The sequence below is a fragment of the Oryzias latipes genome, chromosome 17 (genome assembly GCF_053564925.1).
Source record: "Oryzias latipes strain Hd-rR chromosome 17, Olatipes_Hd-rR_3.1".
NCBI lineage: Eukaryota > Metazoa > Chordata > Actinopteri > Beloniformes > Adrianichthyidae > Oryzias > Oryzias latipes.
In genome coordinates this window covers 23,143,484-23,169,905 of record NC_136253.1, presented here as the reverse complement: position 1 = coordinate 23,169,905, position 26,422 = coordinate 23,143,484, and the positions used below count along the sequence as shown (strand labels likewise).

The following is a 26,422-nucleotide window of genomic DNA, read 5'->3' as shown; positions in this document are numbered from 1 at the left end:
CCTGCAATTTGTTGCAACTTTCAGTGATAAGGGTCAATATGGAGTCACATATGAGTTTGTTTTCCAAAACTCAACTGGAATCAAACCATAGACATATACACTCCCCGGCCACTTTATTAGGCACACCTGTCCAACTGCTCATTAAGTTTCTAATCGGCCAATCACATGACAGCAACTCAACGCATTCAGGCATGTAGACATGGTCAATTTCAAACCGAGCATCAGAATGGAGAACAAAGGGAATTGAACCGTTTACAGGTCAATTTTGACCCGAACACAATACAAGGGTTAAGGGACTTTAAATGTGGCATGGTTGTTGGTGCCAGACGGGCTCGTCTGAGGATTTTAGATCTACTGGGATTTTAACCCGCAACCATCTCTAATGTTTACAGAGAATGGTCTGAATTGTTTGCACCAAAAATGAAACCAAACATTGTCCAAAGTTTACTCGGTGTGTCTTGTCCAAAACCAACCAACAATAATGACCCACTATTATTTAGGGTAAAAAAAAGAGACTTTAAGACTTTTAAGTAGTTTTTGAAGTTTAAATCTGATCTACTGAGAACTTTGGGGATGTAACGATTAATCGATAAATTGATTTATATTCCTACGATTCAATCAGATCAATCTGTCTGACGCAAGTTGTTAATAGAACTGTCCTATACTATTATAAAATCTTTTCAAAATGACATAAATAGATTATAATCAATATCGGAAAATACTATTTATATTCAGAAATGTTACGTTTATTTTACTATAATGTAAAAATGACAGAGTGTCATCACAGCGGCTATCGTTACAGTCCAATGTGAAGAAACACTTTGAATATTACAAAGACATGTAAGCAGTAATAGTAAAATGTGAATGGAAGGTCAGTGAATCGGAACAACTATGAGTCGTATTGTCAACCACAAATGATGACATGAATCGAATCGGTGTTTAAATGAATCGTTAGACCCCTAGAGAACATCCATACCATTTTTTTCCAAATGTGTAGGGCTCATAAAGTTGCTGGAGCCTACCCAGCTACCGCCAGGTGAAGGTGGGGTAGACATTCTGACCTCTATCCAAAGTTTGCCTCAGTAACTTTTAAAAAAGGCAAATTAGGCTGGACAAAGTAACGTCTGAGAAGCAGTTCTGTTCACTCATTGGTCAACCCAGCCACACCTTTAAAAAATAACATAAATAAAAAAGCACACCTAATTGTGAACAAAAATATATCCTTACAGTTGACACAAATAAGAAAAAGCCCAAACTCAGAAACCAAAATGGCCACATATTTTTTTTTTTAGTTGGACTTATAAACCTGTAAATCAATAGAGAATTGCTCACTTCTGAAGTCAGCCTCCAATAGACTTTGGAGGAACTGCAACATTTGGTACTTCCTGGTTTGTGTCAGATTTGGGAACAGAAGGTGGCTGCTTGATTGAAACCCACAATCACTCAGTACTGCACACTACTGAGCTGGTATTGCTACGGTGTTTTGACATTTCTTGCATATCTTCGTAAAAGATAACATGACTTTATACTTCATTTAGCCCCAAATCGTTTTATCTAATTTATTAAAATCTGGTAAAGTCACTCATGAAAACCCAATTATACCTATCAATTTTCTTTCTGTCACAAAATCCTATAATCTTGTTTTTTGACGAGCTGATCTGTGCTCCCTTAAATCTTGGGGACATTAGAACCTTAACAAGCCAGTCACCTTTAAATTGCTCTTTGGGGATAAAAATATTATTTTGCATTTCATCGGCTTCCCCCATGCGCTCCTCTAACCGATCAAACCCTGCTACAGTTTAATCCTCAAGAGGAAAGATTCTAGCCTCTTGCCTCTTATGCTGGGAGGGGTTGGGGGGTCGTGAGGTCAAGTATGGCTAATTTATTCACTCAGGCAGATTTCCTCTGACTCGTGGATGGCAGATGGAGAGGCCTGATATGATATCACCCATTTGAATCACCCAGGGGAGAAAGGGGAGGCGGGGGTGGGGAGGAGACAGAGAGATGGAGGAATGAGAGGAGAAAAAAACCCAACTGGAATGATATTAAAAAAGGAGGGCACAGATAGTTTCAAAAAATGGGGAATTAAAAGTGGTTAGATGGGGAGATACAGCCTGCAAAGGGAGTGTGTTCGCCCCACCGAGTCGGCTGTTGAGCTGAACATTGAGCCGGGCGGGCTCTTATCAGATGTGTGGATGTGTGTCCTTATCTGAAGACAAGTGGTTCTGGTCCAATAATATCCAGGGAGATGGTAGGAATAAGCGGCTTAGCCCAAGATCTGAGATGACGGAATGAGAGGGAACAGATAGCGCTAGGGAGATGAGAGGAGCTGATGGGGATGGAAAGAAGAAGGAGAAGATTGACTGATAAGGAGACAGAGGGCAAAGAGGGGACATTTGGAATGAGAAAAAGTGGTCTGTTCAGATCAGAATGGAGTGATGTGCATCCAGTTTGAAGATTTTTTTTTGTCTTTTTTGCTGAAAGGACTGAGAATTGAGAAAAGTTTAGGTTTAAAATATTTTATAGCATTTGTAAAAAAGCCTGGATTTTTAGGATTTATAAAAACATTGTCAACTTGAGGACGTTTTTTTCCCTCACAAAGATTTGGACGTCATAGCTTTGCCACCAACAATGTCTTACACATCAAGGCTTGGCTTCCACAGCAACTTTTGTATAAAAAAAAACATTTCTCTCAGACCCCATTTCACTATTTACAGATTTAATCAACATTTGGTTGATTTGATCTGCTTCCCGCCAATGGTCAGACGCCTTTTCTAGCCACAAGTTAACATAAAAAGGACATTTATTATATAAGTTTGCAGCCAAATGTAACTTTTTCTGTTTAACCCTTGTGCTATCTTAGATGACCCCACCCTTGCATTGACGTGTTCTCCCTACCATGACAAAGGTGGATAAAGGTGGAAAGATTTCATGTAATCCATGGACACCAGCGAAGATCACAAATCATTGAAGAAAAAAGGTTCAGCGCACTGTCTAGTGCAGTGCTTCTCAATTATTTTTTGCCAGGCCCCCCCTAGGAAAAGAAAATGTTTCGCGCCCCCCCTGACCCCCCCCCCCCCCCATAACCCCCCCCCCCCACACACACACACACACAGACACACTCGCGCGGTGACAATACATCAGGTCAGTATCTATAAAATTTGTATACCTAAAATTGTATCTTTTAACACTAACAAAAGAAAAAAGCAAAATAAATCCACTTTCAACAAATATTAACTTTATTTAGCCACAGAAACCCTGTTCTAGTCTAAAACAGAAAAGAAGCTGAAAGTACCTGAAATAAAAAAAATCTGTCATTCCTTATTTAAACTAGAAACATTTTGACCAACTGAACCATTTGATGCTGAAAAAAATAATTCAATCAATAAATAATATTAAATCTAAATTGATCTGAAACATTAACACAGCAGCACCAATATATTTAACGTTTTTAGTCTGAAGAAATAGGTAAAAACGTGCTGATTTTTTTTTTTTCTAAATGACGGATTGTTTATTTCTGATCTCATAAAAGTGCAGCTGTTTTCCTGCATTACCTGCTGTCTTTCTGTCTGTCTGAAACCAACTAAACCACAGGCAGACAAAGAAAACATGGATGGAAAATAAAGACACGTCATCAAAATGTCTACAATAGTTCATAAAGAATGACATTGTTAGCATGAGCTTAGGAATCTAAGGGCAGCGGTGATCTTGGGCAACAGGCAGCGGTAGCAGTGGTCCGCGTGCCCCGATTCACCTGGCAGACAGGGCCCACACCACCCCTCCCCTTTCGTTCTCACTCGCGCAGCCGCGGACAGACAGAACAGACAATAGGAACCGAATAGTGGACCAGATTATTTTCCAAGCACTGAGCCGCTGTCACCGCTGCCCCCACGTTAAATTTGCGCACCGGACAAACCTGTGCCTAAAACCGCCACCACCGCGCGCCCCCCCTGGCATCGCTTCGTGCCCCCCCCTGGGGGCGCGCCCCACTATTTGAGAAGCACTGGTCTAGTGGGTCTAGATGACCCAACTCCCAATGTTAAAGTGCCAAGGATAGCACAAGGGTTAAAGACCCAATCCAACGAAACTTGTATTTTATTTTTCTAATCATGAAGGACAAATTCAACCTCCTTAGAACCCATTACTTTATGACTAAAATAGACACAATATGAAGCCTGTGTCTCACAGCCATTATGTACATTTTGTGCTTATTGTATGGATGAAAATAAGAAATGGTGACATATGTCAAAATAAGTTAAAAAAGTGAGAAAAGTTGTGGTCTTTACATGAACTTTATGCACTTTGTGTTAACTTTGTGAGATCTTATGCAGTCCTTGTTTGTATTTCCTCAGTTCATGGACCAAATGAAGATGAGGTGACAGCTTCAAAGACCTACGGACGTCCGACCTGGACCACCAACCATAACCAAGGAAAGCTTCTATTATTACCTAAGACTGCATTCTCCATCTAGACCACTGACAACTAAACTCATAATAAAAGATTTGAGGTGTCACTAAGAATGAACTAAATTTAAGTTGTCCACAATTCCCTTTATTTGAAAGTTTCTTCAAACTCTTCGTCTTTGCAAAGGGGTCATTATCTTAGCTCCTGCCTTCATTGTGCCAATTCCCAACCCACATTCCTACACCTCTTCAGTCCTGTTTAAAAGGCCTTGTGTATAGTCTCCAGTCTCACTGAGGAGGAATCATCTCCTCCTCCTCCTCATAAAACCCTTATAGCCTCCTTTGTCAGTCCAGCCATGGACCTTCACAGGGCAGCCTTCAAGATGGAGAGCTCCTCCTATCTGCCAAATCCCTTGGCCTCCCCAGCCCTCATGGTGTTGGCCTCCACTGCTGAAGCGTCTCGCGATGCTTCAATTCCCTGCCAGCAGCCACGTCCATTCGGTGTCCCGGTCTCTGTCGAAAAAGACGTCCATTTGCCGTTCAACAATGGTTCTTATACTTTTGCATCAATGTACCACCGCCAAGGTGCCGTCCCACCTGGATTCCCTAACCGGGACTTTCCCCCATCACTCCTACACCTTCATCATCAGTTTGCTCCACCTAACCTGGACTGCTCGCCCATCAGCATGCTGAATCACAGCGGCGTTGGCGCCTTCCGGCCTTTTGCATCACCTCCAGATGATAGAGATGGAGCACCTGGCGGCTATCAGTCTGCTTTTACTCCAGCCAAACGCCTCAAAGGCTGCTTGGATGCCGAGGCCTCCCCACACCTTAGGTACTCTGATGCGGAGGGTAAAGAATATGACTTTGGGGGCACTCAGATCCCTCCTGGGGGGTCACCGAGCAGCGCCTTGAAAGCAGTTGAGGACAGCGGGAAAAAGATCTTCGCCGTGTCGGGTCTCTTGTCTGATCGTGAGACGTCCTCCAGCCCTGAGGACCGCATCGAACGCTGTGAGTAAAGATTCATTTCTGTCATGTACTTGATTATGAGCTTTCATGTTAAACTATAGCAGCCACAGCGATCCGTAAAAGCGATGACGGCCACATTCCTTTTTGTCTTCCACCTTTTTGTCTTGCCTGGACACCTGAATCCAGGTGTGTCCACACCAGATCTGGCTAATCATCAGTAAGTAAGGCAAGGATGTGTGGAAAACAGGAAGGGACTTTGGCCCTTAAAGATCTCGGGTTGCCATCCATGCCCTAACACCTTTGTTTAAATGGACCTCCAAGCCAACCATGTAAACCCATTAACACCGGCGCTATAGCACCGCTATTGACATTCTTTCAAAAAATAAGTGACAAATTCACAAAAAAACATGTACCAAATGGTAGTAAGACATAAGCTGATTCTTGTTCTACCAAAAATCAGTGGTGTCCAAACTTTTTGCAAAAACCGACCATTTGGCTTGCATTCTTAGAACACTTTAAAAACATTAAATGCAAATAAACTATTTAATGGGATGGTTTTCATTTATTTACATAGAACAGTAATATAGAAATGCATTTTTGCCCAAATTACAGTGACATTTCGTATTTGAAGACCAGAATTACAATAAAGGAAAAGTCTAAAAAACTTTTGTCAACATTAAATCTGGGTTCACATGAAATGACAAACCATGTGAACAGAAAAATAAGCATCTTATTGAGAGGTTCAAACCACTGTGTTTTGATCAGAAAAAAAAATCTTTCGTTTGGCCCTAAAGGCTCTTTGCTCAGGTTTATGTAATCGTCCATGACTTTAAAAAAATTTAGCAACTAACCAGTGTCAGATTGCATCCCTGCTTTCTTTACAGGCTAATGACAAATATTCAAACCCTATTCTTTCTCCCATTGGGACCCAAATGTATGCTCTGCTGTCAACTTTGCTTTTTATTATTTACAGTTTTAGAAGTGACCTAAACAGAAGAGTCCTGCGTCAGTGTTGCCACAGGTTTAGAACCACTAATAACAGAATGTATCCCATCACAATAAAAAAACAGTACAGTTTTTAGAAAATACTGCATGTTATTGATTTTATGACAGTATGACAGTATCTTGCACAGTGTTAACCCTTTTTTTTCCCTGAGAATATATGAACGAGTCTCGCTGAACACTAGAAGATCACAGGCCTCTTTTGTCTGGTCAAGTTTGTTCATCTTAATATCAAACTTCCTGTGGTTACTCTAGCAAGAATCAAGCTACCAGCACTTTTAAAGGGTAACACTGCCAACAGAGTATATTGTAAACACGCACACAAAGCTTTGCTCAAGCCCTCGAAAAATCTAAGTTTCTGCACTTTGTAAAAGAATGTTCACACACATACACCATTAAACAATACCATGTTCTGCTGTCATCATCTCTCCTGGCTCTTGCTATCCTTGTTTCACAAGCCCACAAGCTCCACTGGTCACATTAGCATTCACCAGTGGAAGGATGCCATTTGGCCCTCATGCACTAGGAATCTTATTAGTGTGTGTGTGTGAGTGTGAGTGACTGGTTCAGACACTGGCCATGCTCTTTGCCATCAGCATTCATCATAGCGCCATGCTGGTAGCCCTGTTGCCAAAAGATTTACCCACATACCCAAATGCTTGGCAGGCTTTTTGTGTGTGTGTGTATAATACAGGGAGGGATGGGAGAAGCACTGCAAAAATCCCCCAAACACTTTACCAGACACACAAATAGCTTTTTAACATGACCACAAACATCTCCTGAACATGTCAACAAGCTGCATCAGATTTCAGCGACTAATTAGGTGACAGACAGATCTAGAAACTCTCTCGAACTGAGTAATTTAGTCTGTGTTTCTTGTCCTGTGTCTGTATTCACTGGGAAGTTCATGGTTTTCTTTTTCTTTTCGGGAGCAACTATGTCAGTTATCTTCCTGTTTGTCCCCTTGTATCTTTGAGTTTGTGCAAGCATTTGAGTGATGCATCCTTGATGGAGCACATGAGAGACAGAGGCGACGACCTGAGACTGATCCGATAAAAAACAAACAAAAAAAAAACTACGTAGCAAGAGAGACGGAGAGGGTGGGAAAGAGAGGGATGAAGGAAAGAATGTATAGGAGGAAATTGGGAAACTGACACCCGGTTGTTAGGGAGAGGGATTTATGAAGGAGGAGAAGATATCAGAGGGCACAAATGTGAACGAGGTAAAACGAGACAATAGATAGACAATGGGAAGAAATATTTACATCTAGCTTCTTTGGTAATAAAGAGTTTTGCCCAAGACAGCACCCTACTTTATAAAATTACCTTACAGTCAAATGTACCAAGCCAAGAACAGAAAAGAAGATGGGCAAAGGGGTTCTGTGCAGTCTTTTGGAACGGTTGAATCTGTATTTAATCAGGTTAAATCTTGGCATGAGTAGCCTCCACCTCCACCAAAGACTTCTAATGCAATTGGATGTGCAGAGACACTGCATGCAGCAAAGAATTATGGGTTCTCCTTCACTGGGTTTAGCTATCTCTGGGAGGCGTAAAGAACAAACAACTCTTTGGTCCCGTCCCATGAGAACGGTGCTCACACACACACGGACACACATTAGCTAACTAGGAGTAGTCGGGCTGCTTCACACCATGGATTGTTTTCTGACTCCTACACAGAAAAGAGCTTTATTATCCCTGAGATCATACACTGTCATTGCTTATGGTGAAAGTGAATATTTGTTGGATTTTTAACATGTTTTAATCTGTGTTCCTAGACAGAATATATCAGGGCCTGTCTGCATCGGGAATCCGTACAGTTCCAGAAAATGATTGTTCACTTAGTCTGACTTCTTCCTGGCCTGGACTTCATGCTGCTCATAAAAAGTCCAGTTTTGCAGTATGTGTGCAAGTTTAAGTGAAAAGTTTATGTTAAAGTACCACTAAATTTGTTCTCATTGCATAGGGGGGGTGGTTGAAGGCAGTTGTTGCAGACATATGGTAAATGGTAAAATAGCGCTTTTCTACCTTCCTCGAAGACCCAAAGCGCTTCACAGTCACAGTCCCATTCACCCATGCACACACACATTCACACACTGGTGGCTGCTCTGCTGCCAAACACTGGCACCAACCTCCCCTTGCACTTGGGTGTGCAAGGTGGGAATCGAACCTGCAATCTTATGATCATCGGTTGACTGCCCTACCGCTGCACCACGGCCGCCCACACATAGCCATGATTAAGAGCCATTTGGTGATTTAACTCCCTTAATCCTACCCCTTAGTACTGAGTGTCAAGCAGGGAAGCATTGGGTCTTCGTGATATGACTCGACCGTGGATTTGAACTCACGACCTTCCAGTCTCAGGGTGGACACTCTACCTTAAGGGATGAGGGAAGTACAGTTTGCAGTGACAAAGGAAAACGTGTCGTGAGCTCAATTTCTCATATTTGTCTAGATTTGTCTTGTGTGGTGCAACAATGCATCCATTTTGGTTGCAACCATGGTGCAGAGGGCTTAGGGTCTTCTCAGAAGGAAGAAAAACATTATCATTTTGGTTTATATTGTGCTTTACTGTCTGGATTCTACACATGCCAAGATGGTTCTATTGTACATTTGCCAATTTGACCCATATTGCGGTAGAGTCCATTGACCTGTGCTGTGGCCAAAGGCTACAAGTTGGCTTTGATACAATTAGTTTGACACTGCGTGAACACACTGAATAGTGCAATCAAACTAGATATATATAAGCTGTACTTTGGGGTCAAACAAACTTCTGCACAGTACAAATTCCTTGATGTGAGTAAGGTCTATAATGACTAACTAAACACAATGACATTGTAATGTAGTTGTAGATATAGGCAAAGCATTCATAATCTTATCTGTGCTGACATTATTTACAATTTATTGAAGTTATTTATAGTTTCTATTAATAACTCTTAACCTCCTTCCTCAAAGTGATTAATGGCAGCCACTAGGTTGTAAAGTTTTCCACACTTTTGCGACGAGCTCAAAGGTCATAGAAAACCCGCTTGTTCAAATGTCCAACTGTTGTTCTGGAGTTTCCTTTTTCAAACATGTACACAGTTCGAGTTGCATGTCACTTTTTGCAACACTTGGGATGCATGCTACGGTTGATCCTTAATTTTCTTCACACCTAAAAATGGCATTAACAAACACAAAACCCGTGCAATCCTCACCTTTCAGCATGAAATTCTGTTAAGTTTGCTGCCACTTCAGGCAACAGTGGCCTTCTCAATGCTAAGCCTTCCTAAATCCCTCCACCGCACCAGCAAGCACGTCGGCTGTTAACTAAACCCGCTAACCTGTCAGCCGCTAAACCTGCACATTAAAGCCCCACCATGCCTTAAGAGGACGATGGGTGGCACATTATTGTAAAAGCTATTACCATTTACTGTATTCACATTGTTGGGTTTTAGCGGCAGAACGGAGGAATTCAAAGGCGAGGAGGGTCTTTGCAAGTGGAAAATGAAAGGAGAGGATGGAATTATGGGATGATGTGTGATTTGAATTAATGAGGGTGATGACAAATGATCCACTCTTGAGATGTGCATGTTTGTTTGCTGAGAGATTTGGCTGTGTTGGCTGACGTGCCAAAGTGAAGGTCTGTGTATGTGTGTTTTTGCCTGCGCATTAGCATGTTCCATCATTGCCGTTTTCCCCAGCCTCTATCCTGTATCTGTGTTTTTTTTCTTGCTTGCTGTCATTTTGTTTGTCTCTTTTTCTTCAATTTAACCTTCTGTGTTCTCACGTTTTAACCCTTCTTGTATCCTGAACGTGTGACAGCTGCTTTTTATCGTCTGACAAGTTGGGTTACATTTATAGGTCTACAGGATTTAGGCTCACGTTTTTTCTTAGTTATACTTATTAGATGCCATCAAATGGATTTGTAAAGGTTTTTTTTTTCATTGTAAATTCATCCTATGCAACGGTCACGCAGGCACGTGTCGCATGTTCAAGAACGTGCTAAACACTAGTTCTTGAACGCACCTTTAGCAACTTTGTTGCGACCCAATACTAGGGCAGATACCTACCTTAAGTGGTGCAAATCCTGCTCCAGGCTTTTTATTTCACATCTAGATTCCAATACATAAAAAGGACGTAGAAGAACGTAGCATGAATCACACAACACACTTGGCCCAGTTGCAAGTTTTTGTGTCTATCTGACGAAAATCAGCTTTTGAGGGGTGTCTAAGCATACCACATATAGCTATCCACGGTGGATTAATTTTTTTTATAATAAGGAATCATGAGGGTGTGAATGTAATCTAGGGACTTTTTCTGTGGAGTTTACACGTTCTGCCTCTGCATTCACTGGTTTCCTCTTTGTGCTTGTTCTTTCAATGCAAACATGTTGCGTGGGTAATTCAAGATAGTCTTTTGAAATTGTCCCTGGAGTTATTGTGGTTGCACTGACTCAAAGCGTTCCTTGTCCTCACAAAGACGAGCAGAAATGCTAACATGCTCATCTCATCATGAACCTACTTTTCTGACCTTTTTTAAACTGTCTAAAGTTGCTGTTCCACATTCTGGTCTCATTATAAACTGAACTTTAGATAGTAGAATTGAAACAAAGCAGTCCCCGTTAAAGTGTTTCGGAAACATTTACCTTTTTAGTGTTCCAGTGTATTACCTTATAATATCTGAAACAATTCTAATGAAAAAGGATGTAACATCCAGGAAGTTTTATTCTTTGTTTTTTTTTATTTATTCCCAAATAAAACAGGACTGTCCAAAAACAAAAAAAATACGTCTTTTCTTTAATTTTCTTCAAATTATGGCCTTTGAGCAAGTTTAAGGGAGCAGGGCGGAGACTTAATGAGGTGAATTCCATCCAGTTGGTTTAAAAAATTTATAGGGAATTGTCAAAGAACAATTCAGACCGTTTTGGTTGCGATAGTTTCACTCACCTCACATGGAGTTTGAATCTAGCCATATTTTTGCATCCCTTTCAACACAAAACAGTTTAACCGAGTGCACCCCACACAGCTGTTAAAACAGAGGTTTTCCTTTCATCTTTCTTTTCTGTCTTTTTTCTGCACCACAGAGCAAATGTCATGAGTTTTTTTTTTTGTTTTATGTTTTTTCCTGAGGCCAGGCTGCACAAACTGTGTGGCCAAAAAAAGTCACAGCAGAGAAAACGAACTGTGGGAAAAAAAAGAATATTGCTCTCACAAAAAGAAGATGGATGGTGGTGATAGTGAGGTTGATGGATGACAAACAGATTTTGTTGAGAATGTTTTTTTGATGTCCATATTTATTCATTTATTTATTTTTTTACTACCACTCCTATTCTATCTGGGATTTGAAGGGAATTTTTCTTTGAAGTTTTGGCTCTTTTTTGTCCTATTTCCCTTTTCCACTCTTTTCTGGCATTGGAATGCACAGAGTTAAAAAACAGTCAATGGGACAGAAAAGCTCATCCTTGTCCCAACAAAAATCTCCCCGCCTCCTGCCCCCCCCCACCCCCACCCCCCTCTCCATCTTCGCCTGTCACGGTCTAGTGGCAGGGTTAAGTTAAGTAAGAGTGTTCTAATAATTAGGACTGGGACTCGCCTGCCTGCTCTCCAGTGTGTGTGCGTCTCTTCCTGTCAGTGCTTAGCCAGATGTTAAAAGGCTTGTCCCTCTCATGTTGCCTCCCTGTCAGTCTCCACCGTTGTGCCACACACACACAGATTGGAGACTGTCCTATTTGTGGTGGCTTTGTTTACCCCCAAAGTGTGCCCTTCTGGTAGGTCCCCCAGGACGACGGATGCACTTTTAAACCAGGCTGCCCACCATTATGATCGTAGTTTGATTATTTTACCCCCCAAAAAATTGTTTTCCTTTTTCTTTCTTTCTCTTTTTCTGGGTGGTAACTGGAAGTGAGCAGTGATCGTGTGCATTTCTGAGTTTGTGTGCCACTTGGTGTGAGTTTTGCGGCCATTCTTGCGACGCCACACAGATCAAGGATTAGTCGCTTCCTGTTGAGCCTTTTGTGAGTCCTCACCACACCATTTGGACATGGATCACCGTGCGTTTGTGAGTCTGTGTGTGTGTGTGCTGAAATGAGCTACTGGAAATGGTGTCTAGAACATGAAAAGGAGAGGATTCCCACTGCAGGCACCATTCAGGTATTATTGCGCCGGAATATGTCATCTGTTGCAATAAGGTTTTTTATTTTTTCCCTAACAGTTCTTGCCAACTCCTTGAGGTTTTCTTCTTAAATTTGCATCACTGAGCTCAATTCAATGCCGCACTTCCCAGAAAATCATATAACTCAGGTGGAAAACACTTTGTAAGGAGCCAGATTGGTTTGAAATGAACGTTTTGCTGCACACTCACCAAGGTTCAGAGAATCCCTTGTTCCGGAATTCCACTTTGTTCCCCCGGTGATGTCAGCCTCGGCCAATAAAAACCCTGCGTTAAAACTCCGCTGAGCCTCATTCAGCTGCAGCACACCTGGCAACACAACACATGGATTGGCTTTTAATATGTGTACACACACACATGTCTCACAAGGTCGTGGCATGCCTCAGCCCTGAACTTACCTCTGCTGTAATCTGTCTTTCACATTTCGTTTTTCCCTGCTGAACTTTTCTGCAGAGATGCAGCACTTTGACGGCTTGACGCTCATTGAAATTTGGGGCATTAAAAAGCAAAAATATGCTTTTTTTGATGCAGTGTGTTTGGGTGAAATGTTTTTTCAAGCTTTGAGGGAACAGCACGGACACAGGTGTGTTGGCTGTGGTATAACCAGACAACAGAACGTGCAGTTCGGTATACTCTACGGATTAGGAAATGTGAACACCAGCATTTAGACACCTCCTAATAGGGAAGTGAAAGTTTCTGTTTTTGTATTTCCTCACCTCTTTCTTTTACGTCCCCCACCACCAAAACACCCCTTCCCATCTATCCCGTCCTCACCCCCTGCTCTCCTCTCCTAAGTAATCTAATCTGCAGCCAGTTTGCGGATGCAGTCTAGTGTGACAGCCCCCCCCCCCCCCCCCCACACACACACACACACACTTTCACACACACACAAACGGCAAACCCACCTCCAAAAGGCACACACACACACACACACACGCACACACACACACACGCACACACACTCCTTTCTCTTGGTCACAGCCTCTTTAATATTGAATTATTCATCAAATCTGATTGGATCCTGCTGATGGCGGCCATGATGCGAGCGAACAGTTTGAGTGTTTATGGTTAAAAGGGCTGGGTTGGAGGTTTGGAGGGTTGGGGGGTCTCAAAGAGTATAAATGTGCATTTAGCTACACACAAATTCGGAAGCCCGAAACTTGCAAATAAGTGCATTAATATAGACTTTTCTTTGCTCATTTGAATACACGTTGCCGGGGCGGTGTGCATGTAGCTTTAGTGGTAACGTGTATCTAAAATCGCAGAAAAGACCAATCGGACCAAAAGCAGTCGTAAAATTGTGCGTTAACAGGAGAGTTTTGAAGGGTGGTTGGTCGAAAGGTGCATTTACATAGACTTTTCATCGGAGGTGGTCCCTTGAATGCATGTGAACGTAGCTGAAGTCATTTTACGAGATTCGGATGTTTTTGAGATTTTCAGCGATGTTCAGTAACAGTTAATATAGTAGTTTTAACTTTTGTAACTAGAAGTTGATAATTTAATAACATGCAGGTAAAATATGCAGTCGTGCAGTGCAAATCACAAGATCAGCTAGGAAAAAAATAAAAACATCCTCCCGAGTCCCTTGGAGAGGTGAAACAAATCAATAATGGGAGTTTTATATGCATGCCAAAGTGTGCGGATCCACGTGTGAGTGAGTGCATCCTCATGTAATTTGCATCTACATGAACCAGTACTGTTTAGTATAAGGAGTGTATCCTAGCTTTGTTCCAGTATAAGCAGCATTTTTTAACCATTTGGTTACAAATTTGTGCCTTTTTAGCTTATAAATGAAGCCCCAGACATTAACACTGCATATCTGTCCTTTGGCACAATCTGGTTTAGCCGCAGACATTGTTGAAGGCATAAACAGTCGATGGTCACGGATTCGCCGGCACTTCACAGCAAAGCACGCATAAAGGCAAGATGAGTGTGTCGATGTTTGTCCACGTGTGTTTGGTATCTCAAACCGAGGCACTTCACATTGACCCAGCGCTGCCTCTGCATATCTAACAGGCATTAGATGGTGGCTGGATTCACTTCTTTGAGTCGCTGAGCAGAGCTCTGGCACATTTACTGGGCCCGGCGTGTCAGAGGTCATGCGCTTCCGGTGAATGTTGGAGGTACGAGAGGAACATTTTTACTCGACTTGTGTTTAAAACAAGCACAAGCTCCCCTTCCCCTTCTTCTCCCACATGACTGTCTGTGTGTGTGTGTGGGTGTGTGTGTGTGTGTGTGTGTGTGTGGAATCCCAGCCCACTGTTCAGCAGATGAATAATTTAGCGGTGTGTGTATCATCTGTTTACCGTGCTAATCCATCTGTCAGCAGGCACCTATTGATTCGCGCCTGCCTGGTAATTGTGCATCCGCGCCACATGCTCACACACCCATGTGCATACACAAAGCCACACACACTGCTGGGAGCACGCACCCTCATGTGCACCTATATGATGTGCAGGTTAGCTCATATTCAGATCCTGGAGTTGTCAGCCCGCCGGCCGGACACTTCATTTTCTCTGAGTGAATCGGAATTCAGGGTCAAGGTTATGAAAACAGCCGGTGGTCTACACAACAGCTTTAGAGTGTCATTTTCCGTTGAGTTATTTTTAGACATTTGTTTACTCAAAAGGTATTAATAAACACTTGCAATGCTTCTAGCGTGCAGAAATTAAGAGCAAATAATTTTTTTGTTTAAAATTTTGTGAATCATTTAATTTTCTTCTTAAGTCTGAGGTGTAAGGACATGGATATGTTTTTTCAATTTGCTTTAAATCAAACAGTGTCCTCTGCACAAATTCAAGGCAGTGTCCCACAGCCACTTCCTACATTTTGCACCTAATGCATGAATAGAATTTGGACATATGTGAATATATGTGGAAGTTGTCTTTATGTCAAATTTCATGTTAAAACCAACGAAGAAGTATAAATAAACCACGCAAAGAACACGTGCATGATTGTTATTGTCTATATCCGGTTCATTAGTGATTCATGAATCAATTATGCGATTTTTAACGCGTTATGTGCGCCGTATATGCGAAATAATAGCTATACATTGGTGGTACCTGCGTCAAAAGTGCGTTAGACATTCGTGGAAATGTCATGGAAAAACACAAATTTGCGAATACATCTTGCAAAAATCCCTATTGCGTAAGATATTCATAATAATTCTGAATAAACAGAGTAAAATGGGCGTAAACTGCAATATTCTTAACCGACCAACGATTTTGAACAGCTCAAAACTGAATTCACATAAAGACATGTCTGCCGAAACCTTAAAGGACATCTGCACACATCGACGAATGACGAACGCAAGAAACACTTATGTATATCACGTATGTATTAATAAAGAACGAACCTTTTTGACCATTTTTTTCATAAAAAAAAATGGAAAAAAAATGAAAATGTTGTAAAATTACTTTTTTTTAATTTAACATTTTCAGAGTATTTCTGCTCTTATCTGAACTAAGGAGACCTAACTTGCTGGTTGAGGCATAAACAGTTTCACACAATAAATAGAGCACTTCATAAAACAACGAGATGATAAAAGAGGCCAAATGACAGACGGATAGATACAGAGAGGTGCTGCGATACTCCAGATGTGCAGTAATGAATTCATGGGTGACTATTGATGGTTGTAATTATTAAATGGCTGGTTTTAAAAGCTCATTGATTGATGTCATTAGCTCCATGAGTGATTACTAATTGCTGCTTTAGTGTGTTAACCGCACAGACGCAGTGGCACATCCCCTTTCCGGCTTTGATCTGCAAGGCCGATTTGATCGTGTGGAGATGAGATCTAAAACAGAAGCACGGTTATGGAAGATACATTCGTTCCCTGCTTCTCCTTTCATATTTATAATTACTTTACTGTAAATCTTTGTGTTGTTTTTTTTGCTGAATAGTAACTTTTATGATTTTTGCATCATTTTGGACTTACATTATTTTTCCCCAAAAACTACGGTGGCCCTATATGTGCAAATCATATCACTAAATCACACGACACAAAAACATCTAAAAAAATTTAACAATTAAAAAAGTAAAACAAATAATAATAAAAAAAAAACATATTAGAATGTAGACAATTCCAGAAAACAAACAAAAGCATCAAAAAAAAAACAAGAAACAAATAAATAAAATGAAAATAAAACGTTTCGGAAAACAAAACTGGTTTCCACGAATCAAAATGTTAAGAAATGAAATAAAACTAGAAATCAGAAAAGCAGGTACTATGGGACACAGCTGATTGGATGATGATAATCATTATCGCTTCATCATCCAATTAGTGATGTCCCATTGTATCTACTTTATTCTGGTTCATCATTATGTTTTGATTTTTGAAATTTTTTTAATTTCTGAAACGTTTAATTTTTATTTCATTTCTTTTTCTTTATTTAAAGATTGTTTTGATTTCTAAAATTTGATGTTTTATTATTTGTTTTGCTTTTTTAATTGTGGAGAAGTTTAATATGTTTTTGCATTGAGAGATTTGCTTTTGTGATTTGAACTTATAAAACTACTTAAATGTTCTCTTGTGTTTATCCTCTTAAGACTTCTCAATAAAGGCCAAGAAACTCTAGCATAAGACATTAACCAAAAAAAATAAAAAAACACGACATGAGGTTAAACTTTGCTGAATGTCATCCATTAGAGAGGAATAAAAAAGCATGTCAAGCAATAAAAGATGAGAATATTATTAATATTTAAGAAGCGTCAACTCACCCAGCCCAGAGGGATATTTTGGGAATAAAGTCAAATGACTGACAGGCTATTACAGAGCGGCCTGGAGGGTATTATACTCTGGATATGAGATCACACAAATACTGCATGATGAAGAGGATTTTTTTTTTCCTTTGTTTGTCTCTTCCACTTGTTTAGCCTCTTTCTCTCTGTTGTGCGTTTGACTTTTGACATGGACAAAAACTAATCTTCAGTTAATATGGGATATGGTTGTTTTGAATTGAAATTAGTATTGGACTCCGAATATCCACGAACTTGCGGGGAAATGTTCCCTGCTGGATTCCTGGGGGTGTTTGCACCTCTCCGTTTAACGTCCTCGTGAGCACTCCTCTTTGCTTACCGTGCGAGTGTTTATTCTGCGCTGAATTACGACACTTGCCAGGAGTGTCGCAGGTTATATTTCATCCCAACCAACCGACCACTCTCCGTCTCTAACGCGAAAACCTGCATATACGTTACAGGCGGCTTTGCGTTGACACAGAACGCCTAATATTGCATCTCTGTGGCAAAAATGCGCCGAATTCTGCCCTTTTGGAAAGGTGTCACATTTTTGAGAGAGCATGTCTGTGTGTTTCTTTGCGTTTGTCTATTTGCGTTTCTGCCTCCATCTGTGTGTGTGTGTGTGGGTGTGTGTGTGTGTGTGTGTGTGTGTGTGTGTGTGTGTCAGAGGGTGTTAGAAGCAGGCAGGAGCTTAGCAGAGCAAAAGAGAGCAAATCTGTCAGCTCTCCCTGGGCAGACAACCCTTCTGACCCTCATTCAAAGACATATTGATTCTCCTCTACACCCAACAGGGGAGGGTTTGTGTGTGTGCGTGTGTGTGTGTGCGACAGAGACTGTAAACTTGTGCTTAAAACGGTCTCCCTCCTCATTCTTCATAAGCAAAGCGCCTTTTTTCCCCCCCTGCAGTGCTGTAAAATAATCAAATACGTGGGTTTTTTATTAGTTCATTTGCGACTTTGGATAGATTGTGGAAGTTGGAGATTATATCCAAAACTGCAGCTTATGAATCGCAGTGCGACCTAGTTTGCTTGTCTTTGGGATTTTGCCGGCTTTGCTCTATTTCCCGTGTTCATGTTTTTTTTTTCTTTAAAAAGAAAAGAAAAAAGGAACAGAAAGCTTGCTCCGCTCTTGTTAGCTCTGCCTTGCTTCCCATGAAGGAGCCTAATTACCTATGGGACATCACTAATCAGTGCTTTGCTGACTTGCGGAGGTCCAAAGGGCTGACTTTTTTTCATGAGTGTGCAGCATCGTGTAAAGGCTAAGTTAAAAACCCGGGAATTTGGCCTTTTAAATGTAGAAACGTTTGAAAATGTGCCCTTCCTGGGGCTTTACATGAGACTTTTAGATGTTGTTGCCCACGTTGGAGCTCACTATCAGGCCCTGTGACCCCCACGGGGCAGGAGAGTCGAAGGTTTGGAGTAATAACTGCTGATTGAGGGCTGGGGCAGTTCATGGGCGGGTTGGGGGGTGGGGAGTGCTGGAAGGTAAAGATCTCGACGTGTTGTCTGAAGCATGTGGGAGATCAGTTCTAAGGCTGCCCCACTCCATGTGTGCACACATGCACAAGCCTACATATAAATGCACAGTTTATGGTATAAGCTGAAAAGTGATGGCTGCAAAAAAAAACGAAAAGCAGGTGCACCAGGGGGCAAAATGAAGAAGAGGAAGGTAAAAAGTGATGGTGGACAAAAAAGAACATGTGAAAGTCAAAGCAGGTGAAGACGATCTGATGTGAAAAACAGGTGCTTTGTCTATTTAGAGTGGAACTAATAAAAGACTTTTATGTTTTTGCAGCATAACACTGGAAGATATGGCTTTGGCTATCCGTCCTCGCATTCATAATTCATGCAGCATCGGGGGGGTGGGGGGGGGGGTGACGTGCATGTAAAGTGAAAGGACACACATATGTACACACTCATCAATAAGAGGTCAGAATGCTAATTGTGACATTCCACCGGTAAGATGGCAAATTAACCAGCACTTAAAATATTTAAAATAATGTAAATTTATTAATAATCAATAGGAGATCCATAATGTGCTTTTAATTCATTGGTTTAATTCATTCTTTTCATTGGTAAAATTAGGGGTGTCAAATAATCGCGTTTATTGCTGTTAATAACAGGAAAATTAGCACTTTTTAAAAATTTCTCATTAATCATATTTTTTATCCGATAAAAATGCAAGGATATTATTTTTGTGAAATTATTTTTCACAAAAAGCGGATTATTTGAAACAGGGTGTGACATGCTGTCATGGTAACGGCTACGAGAAGTCCCTTCATTTTTGTTAACAAACTCCTCATTGGGCATTATCCTTCTTATACCATGGTTACGTGAAAGAAAAAAAATATTAAAAGTATAAGTACTTTATTGTTGTAACTTTTTAAGGTTAAATTGCTTTGCACAAAAAGTGGAGTATTTGGTACATGGTGCGACACGATGTCATGGTGACACCAATCTGACCTGTACTGACCTGCAGTTGTTCCAGCTGTTTTTTGATGGGGTAAATAGGAGCACTAAATAGGTGACCTTTATATTTTTATTGTTATTGTTCAAAAAAAAAAATATATATATATATATATGTAGACATCAATATATATATATATATATATATATATATATATATATATATATATATATATATATATATATATATATATATATATATAACCCTTGGTGGTGTAAAAGTAAAAGTTATAATTATGTTATGATGAAGAACTTCATCAAGCCACTTTTTAGTTGTATTTTGTTCTGTTACTGTCACAAATTTAAATGAAAATACCTCAAAATAAGGCTTTTCACAGAATTTTTTTGGTTAGATTAGAGATAAATTATAAATAATCAATTGTGAACGGCACTAGTTAAAATGATGGTATTTGCTTTTCCTTCCTGGGAAATGTTTGGGAATTGTTTTGATAATTTGTAGATGGATTTTGTTGTATTTTTAAGAATTGATTTGAATTTATGACCAAACTTGACTTTGATGATGCAGACACAAGAATACACAGTGTGTATTTGTGTCTTTGTTCCTTTGTCACAATCTTGTCTCTGTCTGACACACACACACCAGCTACAGGGCGGGCCACAGATGGCATGGTAGTGTCAGGGTGAGAGGGGTTTGTTAGGATCAAAGAGCTCCAGTATGTGCCCCCCACCACACACACACACATACACACACACTCGCCTTTCTTTTTTCTGTTTGTCATTTCATTCCTCCCCTTCCTCTTCTTTTAAATCAGTCTTCCTCTCCTTCCTGCCCCGTCTCTCTTTCCCTCTCTTGCTTCATCTCTCTTCATTTTTTCCTCTAATCTGTCCATCAGAAGTGTTGATAAATTATTCATGCCTCTGTCTGTCCCCAAAGCCTTGTCACCTTCTCCTCCACTTGCCAGTTTCTCAGCTTCCTTTCCTCAGTTGGCTTCTTCCCTTCGTCGTTGTCGCCTCCTGCTTTGCTTTTATTTCATCAACGGTCCCCCTCCTTCTCTCCTTTAGCTTTGGACATATTTGGACCACACACAATCTAGATTTAAAAGTGTAAATTAAAAAATAGACAGGATTTTTTTTTTAATTGTGTTAGCATATTATAGAACCCCAATTGTTCAAATTTAAGTGATTAATTAATTGATTTAAACTGCAATTTTTTATTATTTTACCCCCTAAAATTAGGTTATATTTATTTAAACTTCATAAAATGTTCTGTCACTGCCAATGTTAGGATAGAAAAGACTAAACAAAATGCAAAAAAAGATATTGGTTTTCTGGTTACATCCTCCCTAACTTGTTTCTTCTTTAAATCATAAATGGGCAAGAAGGGGGCGATGCCCCCACCAGACGCTGTGACTGCTCCCTCCCCCTCAAAACGTAGTGGCCCGCAACAATAAACTAAAGACATGAAAAAAGTATGCAGAAAAACACAAAGACGAACCCAAGACATAAATAAATGAAGGCAGAATAGTAAAAAAAGACAGCCTTAACAGCGGACAAATCAGTGTCCTGCTTGTGACCGACCAAAGCCCGGTAAATGCAAAGCAGTATGAGGAAGAGCATTCAACATAAAACCAATAAGGAATATCAAATACATCAAAGGAGAAGATAGATTTAAGGACGGATGAACTGATATGATGATGTGTTGTTGTTTTTTTTTATATTTTAGGGGCTTGAAGGGACATGACACCCTAAACTTGGTCTGGCTAAATCGGGGCCTGATGGGAAGAGGGCAAAATAAATAGAAAGAAAATAAAAAACCCTGAATTTAAAAAAACAAGTGAAAATGAGAGGAATGTAGCTGTCATCTTTCAACAAATTGAACTTTTAATTCTCCAAACATTCCATCCTGCTTTAAACTGTGGCGCACAAACAAGCCAAACACACACTAAAAGGCACTTTTCAGGGAGATAAAGTGTACTGCTGAAAGCAATTAATCATAGGAAATCCAGGAGAATACAAAGTTTGGGAGTCTAGTGATTAGTGATAAATTGCCCTGTATTTCCCCATAGGTTGTGTGTCTGCGTTTGTGCGCAGTAAAGCTTACAGCTTTGCTGTTTGTGTGTTGCTGATGCAACAGTGTTAAGGACTTGGGCTGAACCCCCGGGATATAGATAGAATGCAGCTGTGTGTGTGTGTGTAGGTGTGTGTGTATTTGTGTGTGGATGTCACATACAGTCTCTCCTCTCTAAAGATGGGCTTGTCGCAAGCACTCTCATGCGCTGTTACCGCGACGATTAATACATTTTAAAAAATGTCCCCTCCACTTTTCCCCTGTGCCGGTCAAACAGACACACACACACACACACACATGCTGCTCGCTATTCTGCGTGGGTTACTGCAACATCAGCAGCGCACGCAGCTCTGCCTTTGGAGGCTGATCAATCTGCTCTGCCACTTGCTCTGATGAATTACTGAACTTAAGAAAGAAAGGAGGAAGAGGAGGAGGATGCAAGGAAGTTAAAAGAGAAGCTAACAGAATTTGTGGTGTAAATGCTGAAGGACAGGGGTGTTTGGTAAAAAAAAAAATAAGAGGGACCTAAAAGGCAAATAGAAGATTTCTAAAGAGTCTGGATGAAAATTAGGAAAGAAAACATCAAAAATAAAGTTTTATATGAATTTGTCGTCTATTAATTTATTCGTATTTCATTACAAGAAAGTCTTGAAACGCTAGAACTGCTTATTATTTGTTACAACATGACAGCCTGAGCTTTTGTTCAGGGAAAGGACGACAATTTGCATTGACACATACTTCTGCAGCTTTTAGAAGTAAAACAAACACAAAAAAATCATCATTGGTTTGATTGGATTCTTTGCTGCGTTTTACAATGTGAGTCAGCCGTACAGTTTGGAGCCAGATGCCAGCTCGAAAGCGTACATGGATCTAGTCGTCTAAATGTGCATGCATCGGAATGGAGCAAAGCCAGGAACTTTCGAATTGCTGTAGTTGGTTCGATGTCACAATTTGAATAAAGAAACCCTCAGAAATGCAATTTTAAGCTTAATTTTCTTTATATATGTCCTCTACTTCAAGAAAGAGTCACAAGAAGATGTAAAAAAAAACACCAAAACCGCACTAGTGGGTCTTTCCAGTGCTTCCCTTACATGTAAAGCTTTGGCCTGCCATCCTAGTAAAATAGCCTCTGTGTACATCGTTTCTCCTTGTAACTACCATTGGTACTATGTCACATGATCAGGGGGTCGGTTTTGATTTAGTGCATCTGTTCCTCTGTAGGTTGGGTCTTCTGTGGTGCTTTGTGTATGGACAGGGTTGGAGGGTCTTCCTGTCCGCGTCGTTTAACAGATTGCATCGTATGATTTTGAAAAAACCTTGAAAATTAGCCTTTTTTGTTGTATATTTTTCTTATTTCAAAATGAATTAAAAAAATTGTCGGTCAAAGAGATTTTTTCTTAACTTTTACGCGTTTCAAACAGTGAACCTCACTCAGCGTCTTCGGCATCTGGTCAAGCATTAAAGTCGTGATACTCGCTATCGCTTTTTCTATTCAATCTCAGGTTGTCACGATTTATCAAACAAAACACAAACTTTCCACTTGAATTTGTCTTCTGAGTAGCTCAGAGTTGGCTTTCCATTTTGTTTCCTTATAAAAAATGCATAAAGTTTATTTAAGAAATGATCATAGAAAGTTCTTATCTGGGATTTACATTTTATTTCTTCAGCTATGATTTCTTTTCCCTACGTTATCACCTTCTGAAAATGCGATAAAAAGAGTTTACTCTCCACTGAGACAGAAACCAAATGTTACATATATATATATATATATTGTTTTGCTTCCTCTCACCCCCCCCTTATGCTTGCCAGTGATAAATCTATAGCTGTCTATGACAGCTTTGTTGCTGCTGGGAGGTCCCTCCTGCCTTGTTTGGCTGTGATTTCAGCCGACAGCTTTAGGAGCGTGTCTTTATTTAAGAGCTGCTGTAATTACACAGGCTTTAGCATATGTAGACGGACAGATATGATTCAAACGGCTACAACGGGGGGCGAGAAGGGAGCTTAACGGGTGAACGAGAGGAGAGATAAAACAAGACGGCGGGAAGAGCAAAATGGAGATGGAGAGAAGGAGCAGCGGGAGGAGACAGAGAGGGAGAGATATGGGGAGCAGGGTAGACTGATAGAGCAATTGAAAGACGAGGAGAGGGCAGTGGAGAAAAGGGGGGGGTGAGGAAGAGATATGGTTTGGCAAATAAAAGAGGAGCACGGTGCTGCTGCAAACTGTTCGCCTTATGATGCCTCATTAGGGCTTAGGGCTGCAGATAGTGCCTGTTAGAGAGATCTATGGCCTCGGTGCTTAGAGGGAGGCAGAAAGGGAGAGGAGAAAGAGAGATCAGAGGAGAACGGGGAGAGATGCAAGGCAAGAACACCAGGGGAATAAAGAACAAAAAAACAAAGGAGAAAACATTTCATTTCAAAAAAGACATTTTTCAAATGGCATAAATCTTGTGTGATTGTTAGATGACATTATCCACCAAGTCTTCTCCGTATCGCCAAGTGGGTGTGGTCACAAGTAAGGTGGGCTACTAACGGATGTCATGACACCGTCAAAGTCTCTCTTAAAGTCTACCTCTTATATATATACAAGCTTTTATCATTTTCTGGTTGATCACTTAAAGAAGGGGGTTTCCACATTTTTTGCGCCTGCGAAAGACTTTTAATGTAATTTAGCCAACCACAATCAAGAAATCGTAGTTGTTAGAAAATTCTGAGGACTGCAGATTATTGATTTTCTGACAGGAACCTGCGGGCTGGTAGAAGTTTGAACACAGGCAGCATTTGGCCCACAAGCCGGACTTTGGACATGGTTGACTTTAGGGGTGCTCACCCGCTTATGGTGAGTTTTTTCCAACTGAATTATTTATTATTATTATTATTCGTATTAAAGAATAAATCAAACAATTTGTAGACTTTAGCCTTTTCCCAATTATTCAAATCACGACATAAACTAAATCATAACTAAATTGATAAGGATGTCTATCCAAATGAGTATGCTTGTACCCAGAGATGCTAACAGGTTACTCCTTTGCAAGCTTAAGCTGCAACTTTTTAGATAGAAGCAAAAATTTGTCACCAAATCCTGAACTATTTTTCCAAAATGAGGAAATTGACAAATATGCTTTATTGTGCTTTCAGTTGTTGGTATGTGCCTTATAAAGGGAGCATTTTGACAATTAACAATCAAACCCCAATCTGTATAATTTTAGCTTTCTTTGTAAGAAAAAAATGATTCCTAAAAAATTCCTCTTAATGTTGGGTTTGAAATCTAACCACAGAAGGGGAAAAACACATTATATGGTAAAATGTATATATATAAACATATTTATAGCACTTTCCTACCTTCCGTGAAGGCCCATAGTGCTTTACAGTCACACACACATTCACACACTGGCTATAGTTGCGTTCACACCGCACATGCTAAAAGTGCGTTGTTGAATGCACTTGACTGTTGATACTAGTGCATGTAACTAAAGTTGGAAGAGGCTTGGTGTGAAATGACATAGCAGTGTAAATCTTGCAAATCTTGCTCCAGGCTTTTTCTTTCCCAGCTCTATTCCAATATATGAAAGACTTGGTGTCATAGAATTCTGGTCAGGCACAAATTGCAATTATTAATTTCTCCTCCAAGATCAATTTTCAAATGGTTAGTACCTCCGTGAATGAAAAGGGATGCCATTCATATATCGCTACCAAATTCGAGTGTCTAATTGGTCAAAGTTTGACCTGGTTTAACTTGCAACACGCGTTTAGTGAATGTGGATTTGTACGTAGAGCCTGAAAACGGTTGTAGAGATCCACGTAGTGATGTGTAAACGTGAGAGTTTAAGTATATGTATGTACACATACACAGACTTTTTCTTGAAAGTGGTCGCTTGAGTACATGACCCAAGGGGATGTAGCCTAATAGTAGTGCCAACCTCTGACCGCCAGAAGCAATGTGGGGTCTTGCCCAAGGACACTTTAATACATGGGCAGGCAAGGCGAGAACCAAAGCTACGATCTTCCAATCATAGGTCGACCACTCTATTTCTGCACCACAGCCGACCGCAAGCAAGCCACAGCAAGTGGCTTCCCAGTCAACCGATCTGACCCTGGTTACTTTCATTGTAAAACTATCCCTTTAAAACAGAAAAAGTAAAGGTGCAATAAGAAGCATGTAAAAGGCATGCTCTATGCCAAAAATAAGGGTAAAAATGAACGTCAAGTTCTCAAGTCTCTGCGTTTAAACCAAATCTTGTAGATGTTTTTGTTAATTAGTTAAAAACTGGATTTATCTTCCATTGACATTTTGGCAGTAGCCTTGATTTAATGAAAATAAACATAAAGCTTTTTTTTGTCACACAGTGATATTTGGACCTGCGTCTTTTGACTCGACAGCAGAATGAAAAAAAAATGGAGCCATTAAACTAAACGAAAGAGAAAAGACCCAAAAGAGCAGATAAGGAATCCCACTCTGTCCATTTGCCACGCTCAAAAAACAAAAAACAAAAGAACCAATAAAGCAAATGTGTCCTATTCTTCAGCATCCGCGACAGAGATAGCAGACAGTACATCACTCCACTCCACCACCTCTAATTAGTGGCCGGAGTTTTACAAGGAGAGGGAAACGACCCAACAGTGGGGGGGAGTGGGAGGATGAGGAGTGGAGAAGAGGCAGGAGGAAGACTGAAG

At 40.5% G+C, this 26,422-nt stretch overlaps 1 protein-coding gene across 9 annotated transcripts in view; it reads left to right on the top strand.

Moving 5' to 3' along the window:
• The window catches only part of rnf220a (ring finger protein 220a), a 191,885-nt gene that overhangs the window by 16,267 nt on the left and 149,196 nt on the right, over positions 1–26,422 (top strand). For all 9 annotated transcript variants that reach the window (XM_078935523.1, XM_078935517.1, XM_078935521.1 and 6 more), the window contains exon 2: positions 4,353–5,414. In XM_078935523.1, the coding sequence (XP_078791649.1) occupies positions 4,760–5,414 (655 nt within the window). In that variant the 5' untranslated portion in view covers positions 4,353–4,759. The remainder of the gene's footprint in view (positions 1–4,352; positions 5,415–26,422) is intronic.